Below are 21,903 nucleotides of genomic sequence, written 5' to 3'. Positions count from 1 at the left end.
TGCTTTTTGGAAATTTTCTTTTGAATGTTTTCACAGCATATAATGCCAAAATCGAGGCTTGCTTTTGGGATGCAGAGTGCTATTTTCAAGACATGGATGGCTAAATCGATGGATACAGAGGGTCAATTGCATATAACAGCAGAATATTGGTATCTCTTATTGAAAAGGCAGAATCAAGTTTCATGGCTTGCTGTGACTTTTCCAGGCTGTATGGCCATGTTCCAGTAGCATTCTCTCCTAACGTTTTGCCTGCATCTATGGAAGGCATCCTCAAAGGTTTTAAGGGCTATTGGAAAATAAGCAAGTGGGGTTTATATATCTGTGGAATGATGTCCTGGGTTGGAGAAAGAACTCTTGTCTGTTTGAGGCAAGTGTGACTGTTGCAACTGGCCAGCTTGATTAGCATTGAATAGACTTGCTGCTTCAAAGCCTGGCTGCTTCCCTGCCTGGGGGAATTCTTTGTTGGAAGTGTTAGCTGGCCCTGGTTGTTTCCTGTCTGAAGCTTAACCATTGGATGTTGGTCTTCAGTAACAAAATTAATGAGATTTTGTAGCCTTTTTTCTTTTTTGGTTATTAAATAGGCAGACAGCTATGGAAACATGGCAACCGCCACATACAATTGTGTTGTTGGAAACAAAATACTTCTTTCTTCCTCTTCAGCTGAATTTTTATTCCAAAGGTTTATTGAGGCAGCAAGGCAATTTTACCAAAAAATAATAATAACCATGTTCTAATTGCAAAAAGAAGTCGATAAGAAGCAAAGAAAGAAAAGTAATACCAACATTGGCACTTGGACATCGCTTTTAAAACTCAATATTCAAATGATAAACAAAACCCTCAGGCATACGTAATTTGCTCATGATATACACACATGTGCGCACCCTCTCTGCATGGATGTGTATATATATATATATATATATACACACACACACACACACACACACATCTCTCTCTCTGTATGTATGTGTATATATATATATATGTGTGTGTGTGTGTGTATATATACACATTTAAAAAGGATTATTTTCTTTAAGAACACAAGAGTGAAGCCTTTGGTAGCAAAAGTTTCCTTAGATTGTTGCTTTCAAGGAGTCCTCCGAACGTGGCATCCCGTGTCGTATGACGTGAACGAGAAAGTGTTCCGTTTCATTGAAACCGGTCTGGCTTCGCGGAAGGAACCGGTTCTCGCCGGTTTCATAGTAAAGGAAAGGCCAAAGTTGGAAAGTTGCGATTGTTGTCACGGAGCAGGATCCCGAGGGCTACAACGTCTCCGGATCCGGCTCAATGCTGGTTTGGAGGTTGGCCTTTTGGACCTCGAGTTCTTCAGCGCTGATCATAGAAGGATCGATAGCGGCGTATCTGGTGCCGTGGAACTGGAGCAAGTGTATCTGGGGAGGAGAGACACAGGGGCAGAAGTAATAATAATAATAATAATAATAATAATAATAATAATAATAATAATACACTTTATTTATATTCTGCCCTTCTCCCCTAGGGAACTCAGAGCAGATTATAGTATTTAAATATGTAGGCAAACATTCAATGCCCCTACAATCACAAATACAGTGTGACACACAAACACAAACAAAGGGAAATGCTTCTCCTTTCATTTCCGGCTTTCTGGAGGTGGTGCTGATCTCTGGCTTTTGCGAAGTGCTTTTCCTCATTTTCAAGCCAAGGAACCTGCGTTGTCACCTCTTCCTGTGCCCGGCAAGATTGGTTGGGGCGTCTTGGCTTTTTGCGCTGAAGCGGTACCTATTTATCTACTCACATTTGCACGTTTTTGAACTGCTAGGATGGCAGGGAGCTATGCCTGACAGACAGGAGCTCATCCTGTCTCACAGATTCGAATTGCCAACCTTCAGATTAGCAGTTCTGCCAGCACAAGGGGTTTAACCCATTGAGCCACCGCAGCGCAAGTAATACCTCTTCCTGTGAGTACCCTGTTGACTCGAATCTAATGCGCACCTTTTGGGGCTAAACAACCACGCCAAAGTATTGTCGAAGGCTTTCACTGGGTTGTTGTGCATTTGCCAGGCTGTATGGCTGTATGGAGCCCCGGTGGTGAAGTGTGTTAAAGCAATGAGCTGCTGAACTTGCAGACCGAAAGGTCGCAGGTTCAAACTCGGGGCTATGTCTGTTTTTATTGTTGTTTTTATTGTTTTTATTGTTATTTTAAAGCTAAGTGTATTGTTTTAATCTATTTCTGTAAACCGCACTGAGCCAAACTGGGAGTAGTGGTATACAAGTCTAATAAATAAATAAATAAATCCCAGGAGCGGAGTGAGTGCCCGCTGTTAGCTCCAGCTTCTGCCAACCTAGCAGTTCGAAAACATGCCAATGTGAGTAGATCAATAGGTACCGCTCCAGCGGGAAGGTAACGGCGCTCCATGCAGTCATGCCGGCCACATGACCTTGGAGGTGTTTGCGGACAACGCCGGCTCTTCGGCTTAGAAGTGGAGATGAGCACCAACCCCCAGAGTCAGACATGACTGGATTTAACGTCAGGGGAAACCTTTACCGTTATTATGGCTGTATGGATTCCTGCCATAGATGCGGATAAAACGTCAGGAGAGAATGCTTCTGGAACATGGCCATACAGCCCAGAAAATGCACAACAACCCGACCATGCCAAAATTGGGGTGTGCATTAGGTTTGTGTCAAATGATAATCTTAGTGCCGAGCCAAAAAGTGGCATGATCAGTGAAATAAAGAAAAGCTGATGCCTCACCAGACTACAAATCCCAGCATTGCATAACATTGAGCCATAGCAATTAAATTAGAGGAGCTCCTGAAGCAGCTTCTCATTTGGCTTTGGCTCAGCACTAAAGATGACCATATTACATGAATCCAATACGCACCCTAATTTTGGCAACATCATTTAGCCAAAAACGGGTGAGCATTAGATTCTAGTCAATATGGTCACAGGGATAAATGGCACAGGGAGAGCCTTACTTGGATATAGAGGTTGACTTCGGCGCTTCTGCAGAGGTAAGGGAAGTTGCCCCCAGTCTTGAGGTGGGCTCTCCGGGCGTTGGGGTACAGCTTATACATCTCCTCCTTGGCTTCGGTGGAAAGAGCGCTCTGGTCAAAGACCTAGAAGACAGAAGGTCAGTGGCACCAACAGCCCATGCAATCTGCTTTGGTGCCTTTGCAGGACTCTATAGTTCAGTGTGATAATGCAAAATGCCCCCCTCTCCTTTCTCTGGTTCCACTCTATGCATCTGAAGGAACAGAATGGAGTCTTGTAAATATATAAAGGCCCTGCTAGATCTCTCTCTACCGCCCCATCACACACATTTTTTTTCCTTTTAGGATCTTTGTAAAGATACTTTCAAAAGATCAAGACCAAAAGTAGATGAACTATTCATCCCAGTACCTAAGGTAAAGGTTTCCCCTGACGTTAAGTCCAGTTGTGACCGACTCTGAGGGTTGGTGCTCGTCTCCATTTCTAAGCCGAAGAGCCGGAGTTGTCCGTAGACACCTCCAAGGTCATGTGGCCGGCATGACTGCATGGAGCGCCGTTACCTTCCTGCCGGAGTGGTACCTATTGATCTACTCACATTGGCATGTTTTTGAACTGCTAGGTTGGCAGAAGCTGGGGCTAACAGCGGGCGCTCATTCCGCTCCCGGGATTTGAACCTGGGACCTTTTGGTCTGCAAGTTCAGCAGCTCAGCGCTTTAACACACTGTGCCACCAGGGGCCCCGCACCTACAACTCCAAAATTTCCAGGCCAATTCCCCTCAAATCCCACTAGTATTCAAATGTAGGCATATCAGGTATGCATGCCAAGTTTGGTCCAGATCCATCATTGTTTGGGTTCATAGGATGTAGGTGAACTACAACTCCTATTAATCCCTTCAAAGACCTCCATATTTTTTGCTAGTCATGGGGGTTCTGTCTGCCAAATTAGTTCCAGGTCCATCATTCGTGGGGTTCAGAGTGCCCTTAGATTGCAGGTGAACTATACATCCCAGTCCCTACAATTCCTCTAAGTCATGGTGAATTCTTCCCAAACCTGCGATTACTTACGTCCATGATGGTAACGGGGATGTCTCGGATTTTATGAGGCTCCACATAGGAATTTTGGCAGTTCAGGGTGAGTCTCGAGGCAAGCTCACTTTGGCCCAGGGTCTCCAGCTTTCAAAAAAAGGAAAACATCAGAAGGTTAAGCTGTTTGATAAGATTAACTTCTGAAAGCATTTTTGAACCGCTCGTCAACTAAAAAGGCTGTTATGAGCTGGTGACTTAAAAGAGAGGGAGGATTGTTCCTGCCTACACTTACACAATCTCTATATATAAAAGTCAAAGTCTGTCTGCCTGTTTGCTGCACTGCCTCTGCTGTGAGGTAAAGTGGCCCTTTGTGGTGATGCTGGATTGGCTGTTGCTGGGTGAAGTGGCCCTTTGTGATGCTACTGGGGAAAGAAAGGTGAAGGGAAGAGACGAAGGAAGGAAAAAACTATGTTGCCATAGAAATATTGTGAAGTATGGAAAAAGCATGAAAATGGAAAAAGGAACAAGGAGGAGGGAAGAGGAAAACGTAGCAGCAGCACGTAAACTTCAGAACCAGGTGACCCCATTATGCCTTTGGGGAATCCTTACCCTATCGACCATGAAATCAATTCCATCCGCCATTTCGGGGTCAACGGGACCGGATGCAAAGTTTCCGAGGACAATTTTCTTCAACATAAAGGCCGGCAGCAGCCAAAAGCTGAAAAGAGAGCAAAGCAGGGGTGGTTTTCATCTCATTCCCTGGCCTCCAGGAAAAGCCCTGAAACGGTCCCAGCCAAACATGGCACTGAAAGCACTGTCGATGTTAAATATTTGCACACAGACTGATATTTGGCAACGCAGACACTTGTTAAGCTTGTCTGAACTAACAAGGACTATGGCAGGGAATAAAATACTGGTGGGACTCACACATCAAGAGCAGGCCTTGGAGTAAAAACAAAACAATATTCATTCACTTGTGTCTGAATAGGATGGCCTTCCAAGTGTAGTGTCTTGGCGGTGGGTCCATAAGTGACCCGGATGTTCTTCTGCAGTGAGGATATCAGTTTCCAGATGAAAGGTGATCCCAACAAAGGTTGACTTCTTCCTTTTGACACATTTCTCCTTTTCACCTTCCATTTGTGCCTCTTCGAATTCCACAGCACTGTTGGTCACAGCTGACCTCCAGTTAGATGCTCGAGGGTCAGATCTTCCCAGTCTTTCTCAATGCCACAGTTTTTAAGGTTGGCTTTAAAACATCTTTCTATCTCTTTTCCTGTCCACCAACCTTCCGTTTTCTGTTCTTCAGTTGGGAGTAGAGTAACTGCTTTGGGAGATGGTGATCTTTGGCCATTTGGGCAATGTGGCCTTCAGTCCAGCAGAATTGATGGCAGAGGATTATCGCTTCAATGCTGGTGGTCTTTGCTTCTTCTTCCAGCACGCTGACATTTGTCCACCTGTCTTCTTCCCAAGAGATTTGCAGGATTCCTCTGAGGCAATGCTGATGGAATCATTCCAGAATGTGGGTGTGACATCTGTAGACAGTCCACATTTCACAGGTGTATAGCAAGGTTGGGAAAACAGTAGCTTTATAAATAAGCATCTAGGTCTTCCCACGAATGTCCTGATCCTCAAACATTCTGTACTTCATTTAGAAGAATGCTGCACTTGCAAAGTTCAGGCGATGTTGTATTTCAGCCTCGATGTTGACTTTTGTGGAGAACTGGCTGCCCAGGTAGCAGAAATGGTCAACATTTTCTAATGTTATACCATTAAGCTGTATTTCTGGCACTGCAGAGGGATTGGCTGGTGCCTGTTGGAAGAGCATGTTGGTTTTCTCAATGTTCAATGAGAGACCAAGCTTCTCACATGCTTCTGCAAAGGTGTTTAGAGAGTGGCTTTTAGGTCTTCTTCTGAATGAGCATAGATTTCATTATCATCAGCATATTGGAGTTCTGTAACAGATGGTGTTGTGACCTTGGTTTTGGCTTTCAGTCTGCTGAGATTAAATAGATCTGTCCGATAGATGATTTCTACGCCAGTGGGAAGCTTCCCATCAAAAAGGTGCATGAAGATGGAGAATAAGATTGGGGAAATAACACATCCCTGTTTGACACCCGATTCCACCTTAAATGGGTCCCTTTGGGGGCCATTGCTGCCCAAGACTGTTACCATCATGTCACCATCAAGGAGCCACAAGATTTGTCAGGTAATTTTTTGGAGGATGGTCCAGAGACCACTGTGATTCACTGTGTCAAATGCTGTTGCGAGATCACTAAATGCCATGTACAGAGGTTGGTTTTGTTCCCTGCATTTTTCTTGCTGCTGTCATGCAGTGAAGATCATATCCAATGTTCCTCTGGAGGGGTGGAAGCCATTCTGGGAGGGTGTCTTCTGAAATAGGTAGAAAGAGGCTTGCGAGGATTTTTCCCAGCGGAGGTTAGAAGAGTGATACCTCGATAGTTTCCACATTCAATTCTTTCCCCCTTTTTGAAAAAGATGATGATGGTAGCATCTTTGAAGTCTGCTGGGATGTTCTCAGTTGCCCACACTTCTTCAATGAGCTGGTGGAGTTGTTCTATCAGCTCAGGTCCACCCTCTATAAATATTTCTTCAAAATAATAATATAACTTTGCCAATGCCAAGATGTATTTTCCTAATTTATTTTTATTTTTTATTTCCAACATTTGTATCCCGCCCTTCTCACCCGAAGGGACTCAGGGCGGCTTACAACAATGGCAACAATTCGATGTCCACACAAAAACAATATCAAACAATACATAAAATCAATTAAAACTATTAAATACAATATAAAGTTACAATATATAAATAAAACATTTGGCTAACACATGGCTTGTAAACACAATGCACTCATCTAAAAAGAAGACTTGTTTGTTTGGGCAGAATCTCACCTGTTTGCAGTCCATGTCTGGTTGAAAATGGAGGTATCGCTGAAGGCGTTGCACAGAACCAGCGACTGGACTCTGGGTGATTTATGGGTGTATTCCGCAAATTTCTGAGCCAGGAATCCTCCCAAAGATGCGCCAAAGATGTGAACCTAATTGTAGAGAGCAAAGACGCCTTAGAAGAATACACCAGATATTTTACTATTACAATCCACCTCTTCCTCATCTCATTTCACTTCTCGTAGTACATAACACCTAGGCCAGAATTAAGACCGCTTTTAAGATGGAAGATTTTCCAAATGAGGAGTGTCAGCCCCATAAGACTATGTTCCTAGATTATAAATCTCATTTCCTAATTGGTTCTATCATAAAAACATGTGAAAAGTTGTTTCTGCAAGACATCCTTGCAGCACATTTTGCTCTAGTTTTTCAACAAATATCTCACAAGGTCTCAACCTAGTTTGTGACGGCCACGAAAACAAAGTTTCTGGAGTAGGACAACTACTTTCAAAGTAAGGGTAAAGGTAAAGGTTTCCCCTGACGTTAAATCCAGTCATGTCTGACTCTGGGGGTTGGTGCTCATCTCCATTTCTAAGCCGAAGAGCCGGCGTTGTCCGCAGACACCTCCAAGGTCATGTGGCCGGCATGACTGCATGGAGCGCTGTTACCTTCCCGCCGGAGCGGTACCTATTGATCTACTCACATTGGCATGTTTTCAAACTGCTATGTTGGCAAGAGCTGGGGCTAACAGCGGGCACTCAATCTGCTCCCAGGATTTGAACCTGGCACCTTTCGGTCCGCAAGTTCAGCAGCTCAGCGCTTTAACACACTTCGCCACCAGGGGCCCCAAAATTAAACAGGAAATAATGCTTTCAAACCAGGAACAGATTTTTTTTTTCCAAATCAGTAGAAGGGAATCAACCCATTCTTGGTTAAGAAGAGAGACATCACTGAACTGAAGGTACCAACAAGGCCTTCCTTCAACAAGGCATTAATATGGGTAAACATAATAGGAACAATTGTCCCTTTCCTTGGAGCAATGCATTAAATTATTATTAATAAACTCCAACATTTTTTGTAAGAGCAGGCTATATTTTTTCAATTGCAGGGAACACTAACTTTATCCAGCTGTAGATGATCTAACAGTTTTCTGAATCCATCGCAGAACTCAAAAATCTCCCAGTACACCGGATACTGCAACTGCAATCATGGAAAAGGAGGGTTAAACATGGAAAAGAGCAATAATTTTTGCTCCTTATGCTGTCTGGCATCTCTTTCAATACTAACTCAGAGCAGGGAAACATTCCTCTGGGACTCTACTTCCCATAATCCCACATACTGTACTGGCTAGGAGGGAAGTTCAACTCTATTCTGCTTGCGTCAGAACTCACTTGGAATAATATCCCTGTGTCCAGTTATGAGCAAAGCAATGCAAGAAAGAGATGGACACAAGATAGAAGGGTGACCAGAAAAGCCATGGGTTTGGAGACTATGAATTTCTCTGAGGAGCAGCTGAGGGAGCTGGAGATGTTTAGCTTGGAGGAGAGAGGGCCCCAGAGACTAAGACACTAAGAATTATTATTATTATTATTATTGACACAAAGCCAGAGTATGACACAGCCAACGAGATGTATATACTGGATTTTATATCACAAAATCACAAGTCGAACACTTCCCAAGTTTTTAGGACTGTGTGATGTATTTTCAGAAGTATTATTATTACAGTAGAGTCTCACTTATCCAACACTCGCTTATCCAACGTTCTGGATTATCCAACGCATTTTTGTAGTCAATGTTTTCAATACATCATGATATTTTGGTGCTAAATTCGTAAATACAGTAAATACTACATAGCATTACTGTGTATTGAACTACTTCTTCTGTCAAATTTGTTGCATAACATGATGTTTCGGTGCGTAATTTGAAAAATCATAACCGAATTTAATGTTTAATAGGCTTTTCCTTAATCTCTCCTTATTATCCAACATATTAGCTTATCCGACGTTCTGCCGGCCCGTTTACGTTGGATAAGCGAGACTCTACTGTATTATTTTATTGTGTCAGAAGCGACTTGAGAACATACTGCAAGTCGCTTCTGGTGTGAGAGAATTGGCCATCTACAGAGACGTTGCCCAGGGACGCCCAGATGTATTAGCTAGGAGGCTTCTCTCATGTCCCTGCAAGCTAGAGCTGACAGGTGGGAGCTCACCCATCTCATGGATTCAAACTGGTAACCTTCAGGTCACTAACCCAACCTTCAGGTCGGCAGCTCAACCAGCACAAGGGTTTAACCCATTGCACCATAATAATAATAATAATAATAATAATAATAATAATAATAATAATAATTGTATTTATTTATACCCCGCTTTATCTCCCCAAAGGGGACTCAAAGCGGCTTGACATAAAAGCCAAAGGGACTCACGGCAATGACTCTGTAGCCCCATCCAGACAAGGCTAGAATCTGCTGGAAGAAGACATCGGCCGTCCCGCTGACCGGAGGGAGGAAGATCAGGGGGCAACGGATATTCCGGGGTCCCGCGTCATAAAGCGACCAAACCTTACTGTCGTCATCATCTACAATGATCTGCAAGGCACATTCAGAGAAAGGCAAAATGGTACATTTTAAACAAGAGCTGCTTCGGACACATGCAGGTATACTTCTCTCCATCAGAGCTTTCCAAACGTGTGCCACGACATACAAGTGTATCACGACATATGAATGTGTCGCCTGTATCCCACAGCTGTGGTGCATGGGGAGGGAAAAGGGAAACCCAAGCTCTAACTACATCTCTTGGCCAAAGTACAAAGGCCATGAGTCACCTAAAGAGCGTGCAAACCTCCTCTCTGAAGAAATACACAAAAGGGAGGAGTGTGGAAAGCAAAGCATGTGAGCACCGAGGCATTCTCCACTGGAACGGAAGACAGAAATAACTCTCAAATCCCCAGAAGTCAGGCTTTCGCTGGGCTCCTCATCCCCAGATCATGAGACCCAAAACACACTCGGGACAAAGTTTGGCTTTTCAAGCTTCAGCGGGCAAAAACGAGAGAAGCCGACTTCCTTTTCTAGAACTTGTGACCACAGACTTAGTCAGAGCAACAAAAGGGAAAGTCACTTCGGAAAGAAAAGTGTCGGTTAATCTACGCACCAACCTTGGGATGCTGGACATTGCTGACTAACACAAAACAAAAGCACATCCCATCACATCTAATAAACCTTTTTACTAACTGAATGCACACTGGATGGTAGTCCAAACTAGGTTTTCCAATTCTGAACACTTAATTCTGAAACATCGGTCTGGATGGCCATCTGTTGGGAGGGCTTTGATGGTGCCTGGAAGAAGGCGTTTGGACTGGATGACCCCTAAGGGTCTCTTTCAACTCCGTGATTCTGTGGCTTTATCTCCGCAAAGGGGAAAATAATTATATATACAGTAGCGTCTCACTTATCCAACATAAAAGGGCCGGCAGAACGTTCAATAAGCGAAAATGTTCGATCATAAGGAGAGATTAAGGAAAAGCCTAATAAATGTCAAATTACGTTATGATTTTACAAATTAAGCACCAAAACATCATGTTTTACAACAAATCAACAGAAAAGGCAGATCAAAGCACAGCAACGTTATGTAGTAATTATTGTATTTACTAATTTAGCATCAAAATATTGCAATGTATTGAAAACATCAACTACAAAAACATTGACTACTAAAAAGCAGAATGCGTTGGATAATACAGAATGTCGGATGAGCGAAGGTTGGATAAGGGAGACTCTAGTGTATATCTTCTCAAAGCTTTGGTCCAGATAAATGCATAGTAAACCCAATTCACAGAATGTTATATCCAGGCTTTAACTGGTAGAAAAATATATTCCATCAATCCAGTTTTAAACCAACATGAAAGCCAAGGAGCCATGGAAGCAAAATTCCTGGAGAACAAAATAAACCATGACCCCATTAGCACGTGAAATGAGTTAAACCAGGATGTCTTGAGCTATTTGATGTGTCCATTGAGTAAAAAATATGCTTATTTCCTGGATATTTGCTATAGAGCAGCAAGCAATTGCTCACAAATTGACCCCAGTCCACGTTTGAGTAGCCCTGAGTTATACCTTTCGCTTACCTTTCTCAGCCAAACAATACGTAGTTACAAAGCAGTTATGGATGCAATACTATTTTATGAAGAAACCAGAGCAAACAAGAAAGCTAAACTAACCCTAAAGAAAGACATGGTCTGCCACATAGCAATTCAAACATCACGATAGAAGGGAAATATAAGGACTATGCAATTCTGGATGAGTATCTGGATGAGAGGGTTAATAACAGCTACATCTCTACACATTTAATACTGAATCCCACTATTTATTCAGCTTAGAGACAAAAGTTCTCTTTGTTTCAGTGGCCATATATAACCCCTATATTCTGCACATGAAAAACCATGAATTTCCTCACTCAGCGTCAAGTTTGTAGAGCTTTCGAAGCTGACTTTAACACCAAGAGTCGGGCATTCCCTCTTTCTCTTGGATCGCAATGCTTCTGTTGGCATTTAAAAGGAATGCAGACCTCCAATCCATTGTGAGGGTCCATCCGCAGCAAATGCTGTTTTCTAAAGCATGTGAAAGATCACATGCTGCTAGGAAAACTTGCACTTTTCACCCAAAGGCAAGGGAAGCAGGAATTCAACAGTAAGTAGTCCGTTTTCAGAGGGAGAAAGCAACTTTCAATACAGTAGAGTCCCTCTTATCAATCATTCGCTCATCCAACATTCTGGATTATCCAACGCATTTTTGTAGTCAAAGTTTTCAATACATTGTGATATTTTGGTGCTAAATTCATAAATACAGTAATTATTACATAGCATTACTGCGTATTGAACTACTTTTTATGTCAAATTTGCTGTATAATATGATGTTTTGGTGCTTAATTTTTAAAATCATAACCCAATTTGATGTTTAATAGGCTTTTCCTTAATCCCGCCTTATTATCCAACATATTCGCTTATCCAACGTTCTGCCGGCCCATTTATGTTGGATAAGTGAGACTCTACTATATTATTAATAAGACTTGGAACTTCTGTCGAGAGCTGTCTACGAAAGTACCGACCCCAACGGAAAGCAAATAGCAGGGGATATTAGCATCTGCTCTTTTGAACATTTTAAATCATAGAAATGAGAAGAAATCTTGATCAGAAAACCAAAGACCAACGCTGACCAAAAGGTACGTAACAGCATTTCACTCGGATGCTTTTTGCCCATATATCCATGCACTCCGCGATCCACAACTTCCAAAGATCTCCCAAAGAAATCACCCTAAAACAAACCTTCATTTTTGCCATGTTATATAAGGCAGACCAAGGAGTTTGAAAACATGCCAATGTGAGTAGGTCAATAGGTACTGTTCCAGCGAGAAGGTAACGGTGCTCCATGCTGTCATGCCAGCCACATGACCTTGGAGGTGTCTACGGACAATGCTGGCTCTTCGGCTTAGAAACGGAGATGAGTACCAACCCACAGAGTCAGACATGACTGGACTTAACGTCAGGGGAAACCTTTATCTTTACCTTATAAGGCAGACCATTTGATGATGCCATTGCATATGGTGGGAAGTGGATTTGGATATCTTAGAAGAGAACCAAATCCCAGTGGATGCCAGGGGCCAACGGACTTTGCCTATGGTCTGAGTGAATGCCTATTCACCTGGCAAGCTTAAAGCTGAGCATCTTAAATGAAATAAACTAGTTTCCCTAAACATGGTAGATGGACGGCAGGCCACAAGGTCTGCATTCCCAAGATTCCAGATTAAATCTCTGGTAGCTCCAAGAAAAAATCCTGCCTGAAGCTCTGGAGAGATGCTGCCAACCAATAGCAACAACAGTGGGGCAGAAGAGTAATCCCATAAGAAACTTAAATACTTCAAATTCAATACAGATAAGGTTGGCCCTCCATGCATTCAATACAACTAAATGTAAACAAACTTACAATAAAATTAAACTATAAACAGAAATAAAAATTTCAAACAACTACAAGCACATTGTAGAGCCAAGGTGGTAGAGTGAGTTAAGCATCGGATAAAGATTCCAGGAGACCCTGATTCAAATCCCTGCTTTTTCATGGAATACCCCTGAATGGCTGGAAGAGGGCTGCACTCTTTCAGCCTCAGAGAAAGGCAACGGCAAACCCACGTGAACAAAAACCCTGCAGTCGATTCACCTTAGGGTCACTATAAGTCCGAAACGACTTGATAATTTGCAACGATAAAAGATGGCCCATTTAAACATGCAAACAACATGGGACAGTATTGCAATGCTTTTCCCGGGATGAAGAGCAATTGCAGCCTGGACATTTACTTTCATTCACGCAACACACAACAGACACCCTCCTTTTTTTCTCTCTCCTGAGGATGCCAGAATGTGTTGAAAGATAGCGTTGCTCAAGACACACTGCAATGGGTTGTTGCTTTGCAAAGGAGTCCTGCTCTTTTTTATGAGAGTCTTAAGACTCCCATCCACTGAAGTGAAGCTCACAAAGCCTTTGTGGGAGACATGTGATCGTGCCATAATTATACTTACAAGTGGAAGGATGGGAGAGAAAGGTCAAACAGCCTATTATATATATATATACTATATATATATATACACACACACATATATGATATATAAATATAGAACAGTAACAAAATAATAATAGTAGTAATAACTTATTTACATAGAATGTAATCAAGCCTTGTTGTTTGGTGTGGTATTGTGATGCACTCTAAGGCCTAATCAATAACATTTATTACTATTACCATATATAATTAATATTATGATCATATAATACCATGTGGCTTGAGGCACAGTACAACATCATTAAAACACAGAGATAAAACACTATTAAAAACATTTAAAAAAATATACAAAGTGAACTGATTGTTGGAAGGACGTACAGCAAGATCTCCATATCCACAGGAAACACCTGCCCAGCTGGGTCACAGTTCTGTGAAACCTCAGATCTAATGTCATTCAATAAATTCACTTCCAAACCCAGGTGAATGTTAAAAACATATTTCCTGGGTATATTTGTGTTGTTGTTGGGTTTTATTTTATTTATTTTTGCTTCTAGACCTTCACATTTCTAGCTAGGAGCCATGGGCTTGGAAACAAGTGGCTCTTTTGATTGCAAAAACTGCTCTCTAGCTGCAGGTGGGCACCTTAAAATATTAACAATAATAATAGTCCAATATTCACAAATGAATCCCAGACACTTGGTGTGCTGTGTTGTTATATACATGTTTAATAATAATAGCAATAGTAATAATGATAATACTATTAATAATAGCAATAGTTTAATAGTAGAAGCAGCAGTAATAGTAATTATTATTATAACATTTATATTTATACCTCGCTTTATCTTCCCAAACGGGACTCAAAGCAGCCTATGTTCTGCTGCCTAAGGGCATTTTATTTTATTTCCTGATCTGGGCCACTCCACCCAATCAGATGGCCACTCCACCCAGCCAGAAACTTCCTTGCATTTATAGACCTGATGTTGCCTATATTTTGAGATCAAACTCACCTTTTTGAGAGGAACTGTACTTCTGAACCAGTTATAGTCCGGAGAGATTTTAATCTCTCCCATGATGGTCGCGAGCCCACAGTAAGAAATACCTGAAACGCAAAAGTAGACGTTTTTTTGTCAAAAAGAGCACACGTTTCAGCTAAAAGCACAAAGGCACCCAGACGTACAATGGATTCATTCAAGGCAAGGCTTGCTCGCCGCTCTGAGCAGCGGATTATTCTTCTCTTTCGAACGGTGCACCTTCGGATCGGTTTGGGAGAAACGTTTAGAAAGGGGAAGTGATGTTAAAAATACGGCGTCTGGGTCTGTTAAGAACAAAGTGGCAGGAAGAACAGGGGGAAACAAATGGAATGGCAGAGCAAACAATTCCTATGAAACCAGCCATGCATTACATTATATATAAGGTAAACTGCGGCTGTGCGCCTTGTACAATCCTGCTTGAAGAAAGCTGCGCACAAAATGGGAGACGAAGAAAAGAATGTGGATCCTTGGGAATCCAGCCCAAAGGCTCCACTTCAGGATTATGGGAGATTAATTAGAACAAAAGAGAAGGGATTCTTTGCAAAGTCCCCAAGAAAACTGTAGATCTCGCTGCCAAAGCGGTAAGCGTCTCCATAGTCCGGTAACGCTATGCAACAAAATGTGAACCATTTTCTGTTTCTGGTTTGAAAGCGTTATTTCCTGTTTCATTGTGTGGTCCTTACTTTGAAAGTAGTTGTTCTACTCCAGAAACTTTGCTTTTGTGGCGGCCACAAACTAAGTTGAATTGAGATATTCATTGGAAAACTTTTGCAAAAGGTGTTGCAAGATGTCCCTCAAAAGTTTTTGCAGTGTAATAAACTTTTTTCCATGTTGGACATCCAGACCAACCCCAATTTGCATTCAGAAACGGCACAATCAAAGCATCCCTGACAGATGGCCATCCAGCCTCTGTTGAAAAGCCTCCACTGGACTCCGAAGCAATGAGTTGAACAGCGATTATGGTTAGGAAGTTCTTCCTAATGTCCTAGCCTGTCATTTGAACTCATGGCTCCATTGAGTCCTAGTCTACAGGGCATTTTTATGGCATCCTTTCAAATATGTAAACATGGTTCTCATGTCTCTTCTCGACCTTCTCTTCTGGAGGCTGAAACCGTTCAAATGGAAAGGTTTCCAGGCACAAATATGGACCTGAAAAATATGACTAAATGGGTTTGCATGTAGGTCTATCCCTTGCTTAGTATCTTATCCTATTTGTCATCGATCCACTCCTTTGGGCTTTATGCAAATCTACCATTTGCCAAAACATACCAACAATCCTGTGCTTTTCTTTTCCATTTCTGGCTGAATAGCTTAACCATCTTTTCGTCCCATCGAATACGAGGTCTGCCCAAGGGCCGTTTGTGGTCTCTTGGAATCCAGTTCATGAGTTGACATGTCCATTGGTTGTCTTTGGTTTGTGTGATATGCCCTGGGCATCTTCTTTTTGCATCATAGATTACACTGACCACATTGTGTACCCCAATTCTTTGACAGAGTTCTTTGTTGCTGACTTTATATTTATTTATTTATTTATTTATTTATTTCAAATATTTCTATCCCGCCCTTCTCACCCGGAGGGACTCAGGGCAGCGTACAAGTGGCAACAATTCGACGCCGATACATCATTAAAAACAACAACATATAAAAAATACAACCAATTAAATACAGTATAAAATATAAAACATAAAACGTGTTTAAATATATATCTTATTGTCATGGCACACATTGTTCTTTCTTTCCATTGCTCTCTGAGTCACTGCATTTTTCCTCCTCTAACTTTGCTGTTGCCCATGTTTCAGATGTGTATAACATTGCCAGAAAATCTGTAGCATTGAAGATATCTGCTCTGATCTTCACTGGCAGCTTATCTTCTGTTAGCACTGTCTGGTTTCAATTCATAGTCACCCAAGCCACCTTTGCCCATTCGCCAAATTATTCAACTATACTTGTTGTCCAAGATGTAGAAATCACTTCCTCAATTTCATCTCAATTTAGAACAATGTTGTCCTGGACACACAGCTCATTTTTAATCCATTTTGTTGTCTTCAAGTTCATTTCCACTCTTACTGATTTTGAGAGATGAACTAGTTGTTGGAGATTGTGTTGTAAATCTTCTGGATTGTTGGCAAAAAGGATGCCAAGGACGTGAAGAGGAAATGAGAAAGTTGTTTGCTGTCCATTGAAATCCCATCTTTAAATTTAATTTTTTGGAAGAGGCTTTCTAAAGTCGCCACGAACAGTTTTGGAGATAATGTGTCTCCTTGATGCACTCCTTTGGTTTTTTTTTTTTTTTTCGTGTCAGGAGCAACCTGAGAAACTGTAAGTCGTTTCTGGTGTGCAAGAATTGGCCGTCTGAAAGGACGTTGCTCAGGGGATGCCTGGATTTTTTTTTTTTTTGTTTTTACCATCCTTGTGGGCGGCTTCTCTCGCGTCCCCAGCTGGAGCTGATAGAGGGAGCTCATCCACGCTCTCCCTGGATTGGATTCGAACTGGCAACCTTCAGGTCAGCAACCCAATCTTCAAGTCATCAGTCCTGCCAGCACAAAAGTTTAACCCACTGCACCACCTTTATATGACACACTTCTGAAAACAGTTTTATATTGGTTATGCACCCTGTATTGTTGTTTTTTATGATGATTTTTTAATAAAATTGCATAGTCTTACATCTACAAGGGACTGAAAAGTCACCTATACAGACAATGTAAATGCCCCGGAAGAAAGCTGAAGCTCCTACTTAATAACCAAATGAATCTGACTATTCTTCTCTCGGCAATACTTCCTCATTTTGCCATCTCTTGACTGAATCACCTTGAAAGAAAAACCTTACATTTTTGGAGAGGCAACTTATGCAAACCGCAGCTGCTTCCTTGCTCCTTGAAATCCAATACAGGGCTTTTATTGACATGAGACAAAGAGCATTGTGACATTTTATAGAACCAAGACCAATCTACTTGGGAAGAAGGCCAGTGTCTCAATTAAGTGCATGAAGAAGAGCGCCAAGATCGCCCTCCAAAACACGACTTAAAATGGGAGCTACTATGAAAGGCTGTGCAGCCAGCTCTCTGTTGTCTAACAATTCAAACCTTTATCCAATTCTCAATAAGAGAGGCCTCCTTATATCATGGGACTGGAGCACCTGTGGATTTCAGTATCTCAAGGGGGTCCTAGAAAAAACCCCCAGCGGATACAGAGGGCTTAGTAAAGGTAAAGGCTTCCCCTGACATTAAGTCCAGTTGTGTCCAATTCTGGGGGTTGGTGCTCATCTCCATTTCTAAGCCGAAGAGCCAGTGTTGTCCATAGACACCTCCTAGGTCATGTGGCTGGCATGACTGCACGGAACGCCGTTCCTTCCTGCAGAAGTGGTACCTATTGATCTACTCACATTTGCATGTTTTCGAACTGCTAGTTTGGCAGAAGCTGGGGCTAACAGCAGAAGCTCACTCCGCTCCCTGGATTCAAACCGGTGACCTTTTGGTCAGCAACTTCAGCAGCTCAGTGGTTTAACCCTCTGCGCCACCGGGAGCCTAATAGACAGTTAAAGGATTTTGTCTCCTTCCCTCACTTCCATGAAATCATAGAATTATAGAATTGGAAGAGACCACAAGGGCCATCTAGTCCAACCCCCTGCCATGCAGGAAAAACACAATCAAAGTATCCCTGAAAGATGGCCATCCAGCCTCTGTTTAAGAGCTTCCAAGGAAGGAGCTTCCATCAGACTCTGAGGTAGGGAGTTCCACTGTTGAACAGCTTGTACAGTCAGGAAGATCTTCCTAATACTCAAGTAGAATCTCCTTTCCTGTAATTTGAACCCATTGCTCCTAGTCCTAGTTTCAAGGGCAGCAGAAAACAAGCCTGCTCCCTCTTCCTTAGGCATCCTATCACATATTTATGCATGTCTCCTCTCAACTTTCGCTTCTACAGGATAAACAGACCCGGCTCTTTAAGACACTCTTCATTGGGATTATTCATGTTCTCTAGGGCCAGCTAACACCTCCCAACAAAGGATTCCCCCAGGCAGGAAGCAGCCAGGCGCTGAAGCTGCAAGGCCATTCAATGCTCATCAAGGTAGCCAATTTGCAACATTCACACTTGCCTCAAACAGACAAGAGTTCTTTCTCCCATTCTGGACTTTCCACAGATATACAAACCCCACTTGCCTAGTTTGCAACAGACCTCACGCACTCTGAGGATGCCTGCCATAGATGTGGGCGAAACGTCAGGAGAGAATGCTTCTGGAAAATGGCCATACAGCCCAGAAAACCCACAGCAACCCATGTATAAGATGTATATATTTTATAAAAATCATAATATAAATATTAATATAAATATTAGTTAATTTCACGCTTAGACCATAGGGGATATGTGAAAGACAGACAAATACATAAAAACCAAGATTATAAAATGCAAGACAAAACACACTATGAAAATACTATATAAATCATTAGAGTCATTGAAATATATTTAAGTTACATGTTTCATATAACTCAAGATCAATAAAAATATACAAAATCCATACAACCTATCATATATCTATATATATAAAAGCGTGATGGAATCCCGGCAACCAACAAAACAACAAAACTACATGCCCCCTAACCTCGAAATTTGACAACACAACCCATCATCCACGCCTCTAGGTTGATACAACAAAAAGAAAAGAAAAATAAAGTCCTAATTAGAGGGAGAGGAATAATTGTTTTTATCCAATTGCTGCCAGTCAGAAGGCTAAGCTACGCCCATTTGGTCTAGCAACCCACTCAGCTGAGGGGACAGGCAGGGTTAAGCCTCACTTAGGCTTCTTCCACAGATTATCCAATTTGCACTGGATTATATGGCAGTGTAGACTTAAGGCCCTTCCACACAGCTATATAACCCATTTATAATCATATATTATCTGCTTTGCACTGGATTATCTTGAATCCACACTGCCATATATTCCACTTCAGTGTGCATTTTATACAGCTGTGAAGAAGGGGCCTCATATAATCCGGTTCTAAGCAAATAATATAAGATTATAAATATACAGTACAGTCTCACTTATCCAACATAAACAGGACGGCAGAACGTTGGATAACTGAATATGTTGGATAATAAGAAGGGATTCAGGAAAAGCTTATTAAACATCACATTCCCTCACAACCCTATCTGCTGCCAAACAGCCATACATGTCTATGCCAGGCATCCTCAGAGATTATGTGATCTGTTTGAAAACAGACAAGTGGGATGTTTATTTCCATCTCAGCAATGATATCCAAGATGGGACAACTCTTATCTGTCTGAGGCGACTGTGAATGTCCCACTTGGCCACTTTGATTACCATTGAATGCCCTTGCACCTTCAAGGCCTGCCTAATTCCTGCTTCGGAGAGGAATCCTTTGTTGGGAGATGTTAGCTGGCCCTCAGTACATCATGTCTGGAATTCCCTCATTGCTCAGTGCTGTTCTTTAGTTAACTGTCCTGATTTCACACATTTTTTAAATACTGGGAGCCACATTTTGTTCATTCCAGGCAGGCAGCAACCATCCAGGCTTTGAAGCTACAAGGTTATTCAGTGCCAACATTCACACTTGTCTAAACCAGACAACACTTCTTTCCTCCACCCTGGTCATTCCACAGATAAACAAACCCCACTTGCTTTCGTTACAACACATTTCACAACCTCTGAGAATGCCTGCCATACACGCAGGCGAAACATCAGGAAAGAATACATTTGGAACATGACCAGGCAGACCACAGAACTCAGAGCAACCCAATACAAAGAGAAATAAAAATAATAAATATAAAAAAATACATTAAAAAAATAAAATACAATTTAAAAAACATAAATAAAAATAATATAATCAAATAATAAAATATAATACATACAAATAATAAAATAACAAAAACACAAATAATAATAAAAGAATAAAAAATAAAATAAATACAAAGAATACAATAAAAATAATAAAAACACTAAAAAATAATTAAAAACACTAAAAATAATACAATAAAATACTATAACAACAAAAAATAACTAAAAGTAATACAATAAAATAATAAAATATAATAAATAAAAAGATAAGTTACAATAAAATTAATTAAAAATACAAATAACGTCAAATAAAAGTTCCACAACAATTTGTAACCAATACCACCACCACTTTGCCACAGCAACGCGTGGCTGGGCACAGCTAGTATGTATGTGTATATATATATATATATATATATAGTAATTTATAAAATTCATAATGCAAATAATGACAACAAACAGGAAGAAGGTAAAGACCAGGGACAAGAACAACAACAGGAAACAAACAAGGCACCTGACTCAGCCAAGCTTCCTCATCAGGAGCATGCCATTCCTCCGAGGCTGGCAATCTGGGATCTTCCATTCTTTTTTTGGGTCCCCAAAAAGCCATGTTTTGGGGTCTCTCTCTTACCTACGCCTCAAAAGCCTCAACAAAGGCACTCCTTTCCTCTCTTTATCATTCCATACCAGGTTTTCCTCCGTTTCGACACGGGCGGGTGGGCGAATCCACCTTAACAGCCACTCCGCCCCCCCCCCTCTCCCGCCCGAATGGTATCTTCCACCCCTGCTTCCTGGTCTCTCTGAGTGGGCGGAGACGAAAAGTGCGCGACGCCAGCCAATCAGGGCACGTCACAAAGCCGACTGGGCGGGGCTTACCAAAAAGGGGCGGGAACGGGATGCAAAGAGGCATTTGAGCGGCGTCACATGGCAGCTCCAAGCGCGCGTGCGCACATAGTATCTAAGTCTAAATGGTGCAAAGCATGCACTTTGATTAAGTTGCTGTCAGTTTTCCAGGCACTTTGGCCATGTTCCAGAAGCATTTTCTCCTGACATTTCGCCCACACCTATGGCAGGCATCCTCAGAGCTTGTGGGGTCTGCTGGAAACTAGGCAAGTGGGGTTTATATATCTGTGGGTGAGAGAAAGAACTCTTGTCTGTTGGAGGCAAATGTGAATGTTGCAACTGGCCAGCTTGATTAGCATTGAATGGCCTTTCAGATTCAAAGCCTGGCTGCTTCCTGCCTGGGGGAATCCTTTATTGGGAGGTGTTAGCTGGTCCTGATTGTTTCCTGTCTGGAATTCCCCTGTTTCCTGAGTGTTGTTCTTTATTTACTATACTGATTTTAGAGTTTTTAAATATTGGTAACCAGATATTGATAACCAAATATTGGAGCCCCGGTGGCAAAGTGTGTTAAGGCACTGAGCTGCTGAATTTGCAGACCGAAAGGTCGCAGGTTCAAATCCCGGGAGCGGAGTGAGCGCCCGCTGTTAGCTCCAGCTTCTGCCAACCTAGCCAATGTGAGTACATCAATAGGTATCGCCCCGGCGGGAAGGTAATGGCGCTCCATAGAGTCATGCCAGCCACATGACCTTGGAGGTGTCTACGGACAACGCTGGCTCTAGAATCATAGAATCATAGAATAGTA

At 42.0% G+C, this 21,903-nt stretch overlaps 1 protein-coding gene across 3 annotated transcripts; it reads right to left on the bottom strand.

Annotated features, from left to right (window-relative positions):
* Positions 1-661: 661 nt before the first annotated feature.
* On the bottom strand, positions 662-21,041 carry spg21 (SPG21 abhydrolase domain containing, maspardin). Of its 3 annotated transcripts, none has more exons than XM_008119439.3 (9): positions 20,890-21,041; positions 14,447-14,538; positions 9,323-9,484; positions 8,017-8,097; positions 6,904-7,049; positions 4,604-4,712; positions 4,034-4,141; positions 2,956-3,096; positions 662-1,388 (listed from the first exon to the last, which is right to left on the bottom strand). In XM_008119439.3, the coding sequence occupies exons 2-9, from the start codon at positions 14,507-14,509 to the stop codon at positions 1,260-1,262; spliced, it is 939 nt and encodes a 312-aa protein (XP_008117646.1). In that variant the 5' UTR covers positions 14,510-14,538; positions 20,890-21,041; the 3' UTR covers positions 662-1,259. The 3 variants fall into 3 exon arrangements, with proteins under 3 accessions (XP_008117646.1, XP_003226618.1, XP_008117645.1); XM_003226570.4 differs by having other exon boundaries at positions 20,773-21,039; XM_008119438.3 differs by lacking the exon at positions 14,447-14,538 and having other exon boundaries at positions 20,773-20,901.
* Positions 21,042-21,903: the final 862 nt, after the last annotated feature.

This window comes from Anolis carolinensis, unplaced genomic scaffold, assembly GCF_035594765.1.
Source record: "Anolis carolinensis isolate JA03-04 unplaced genomic scaffold, rAnoCar3.1.pri scaffold_11, whole genome shotgun sequence".
NCBI classification, from domain to species: domain Eukaryota; kingdom Metazoa; phylum Chordata; class Lepidosauria; order Squamata; family Dactyloidae; genus Anolis; species Anolis carolinensis.
This window is presented reverse-complemented; position numbering and strand designations above follow the sequence as displayed.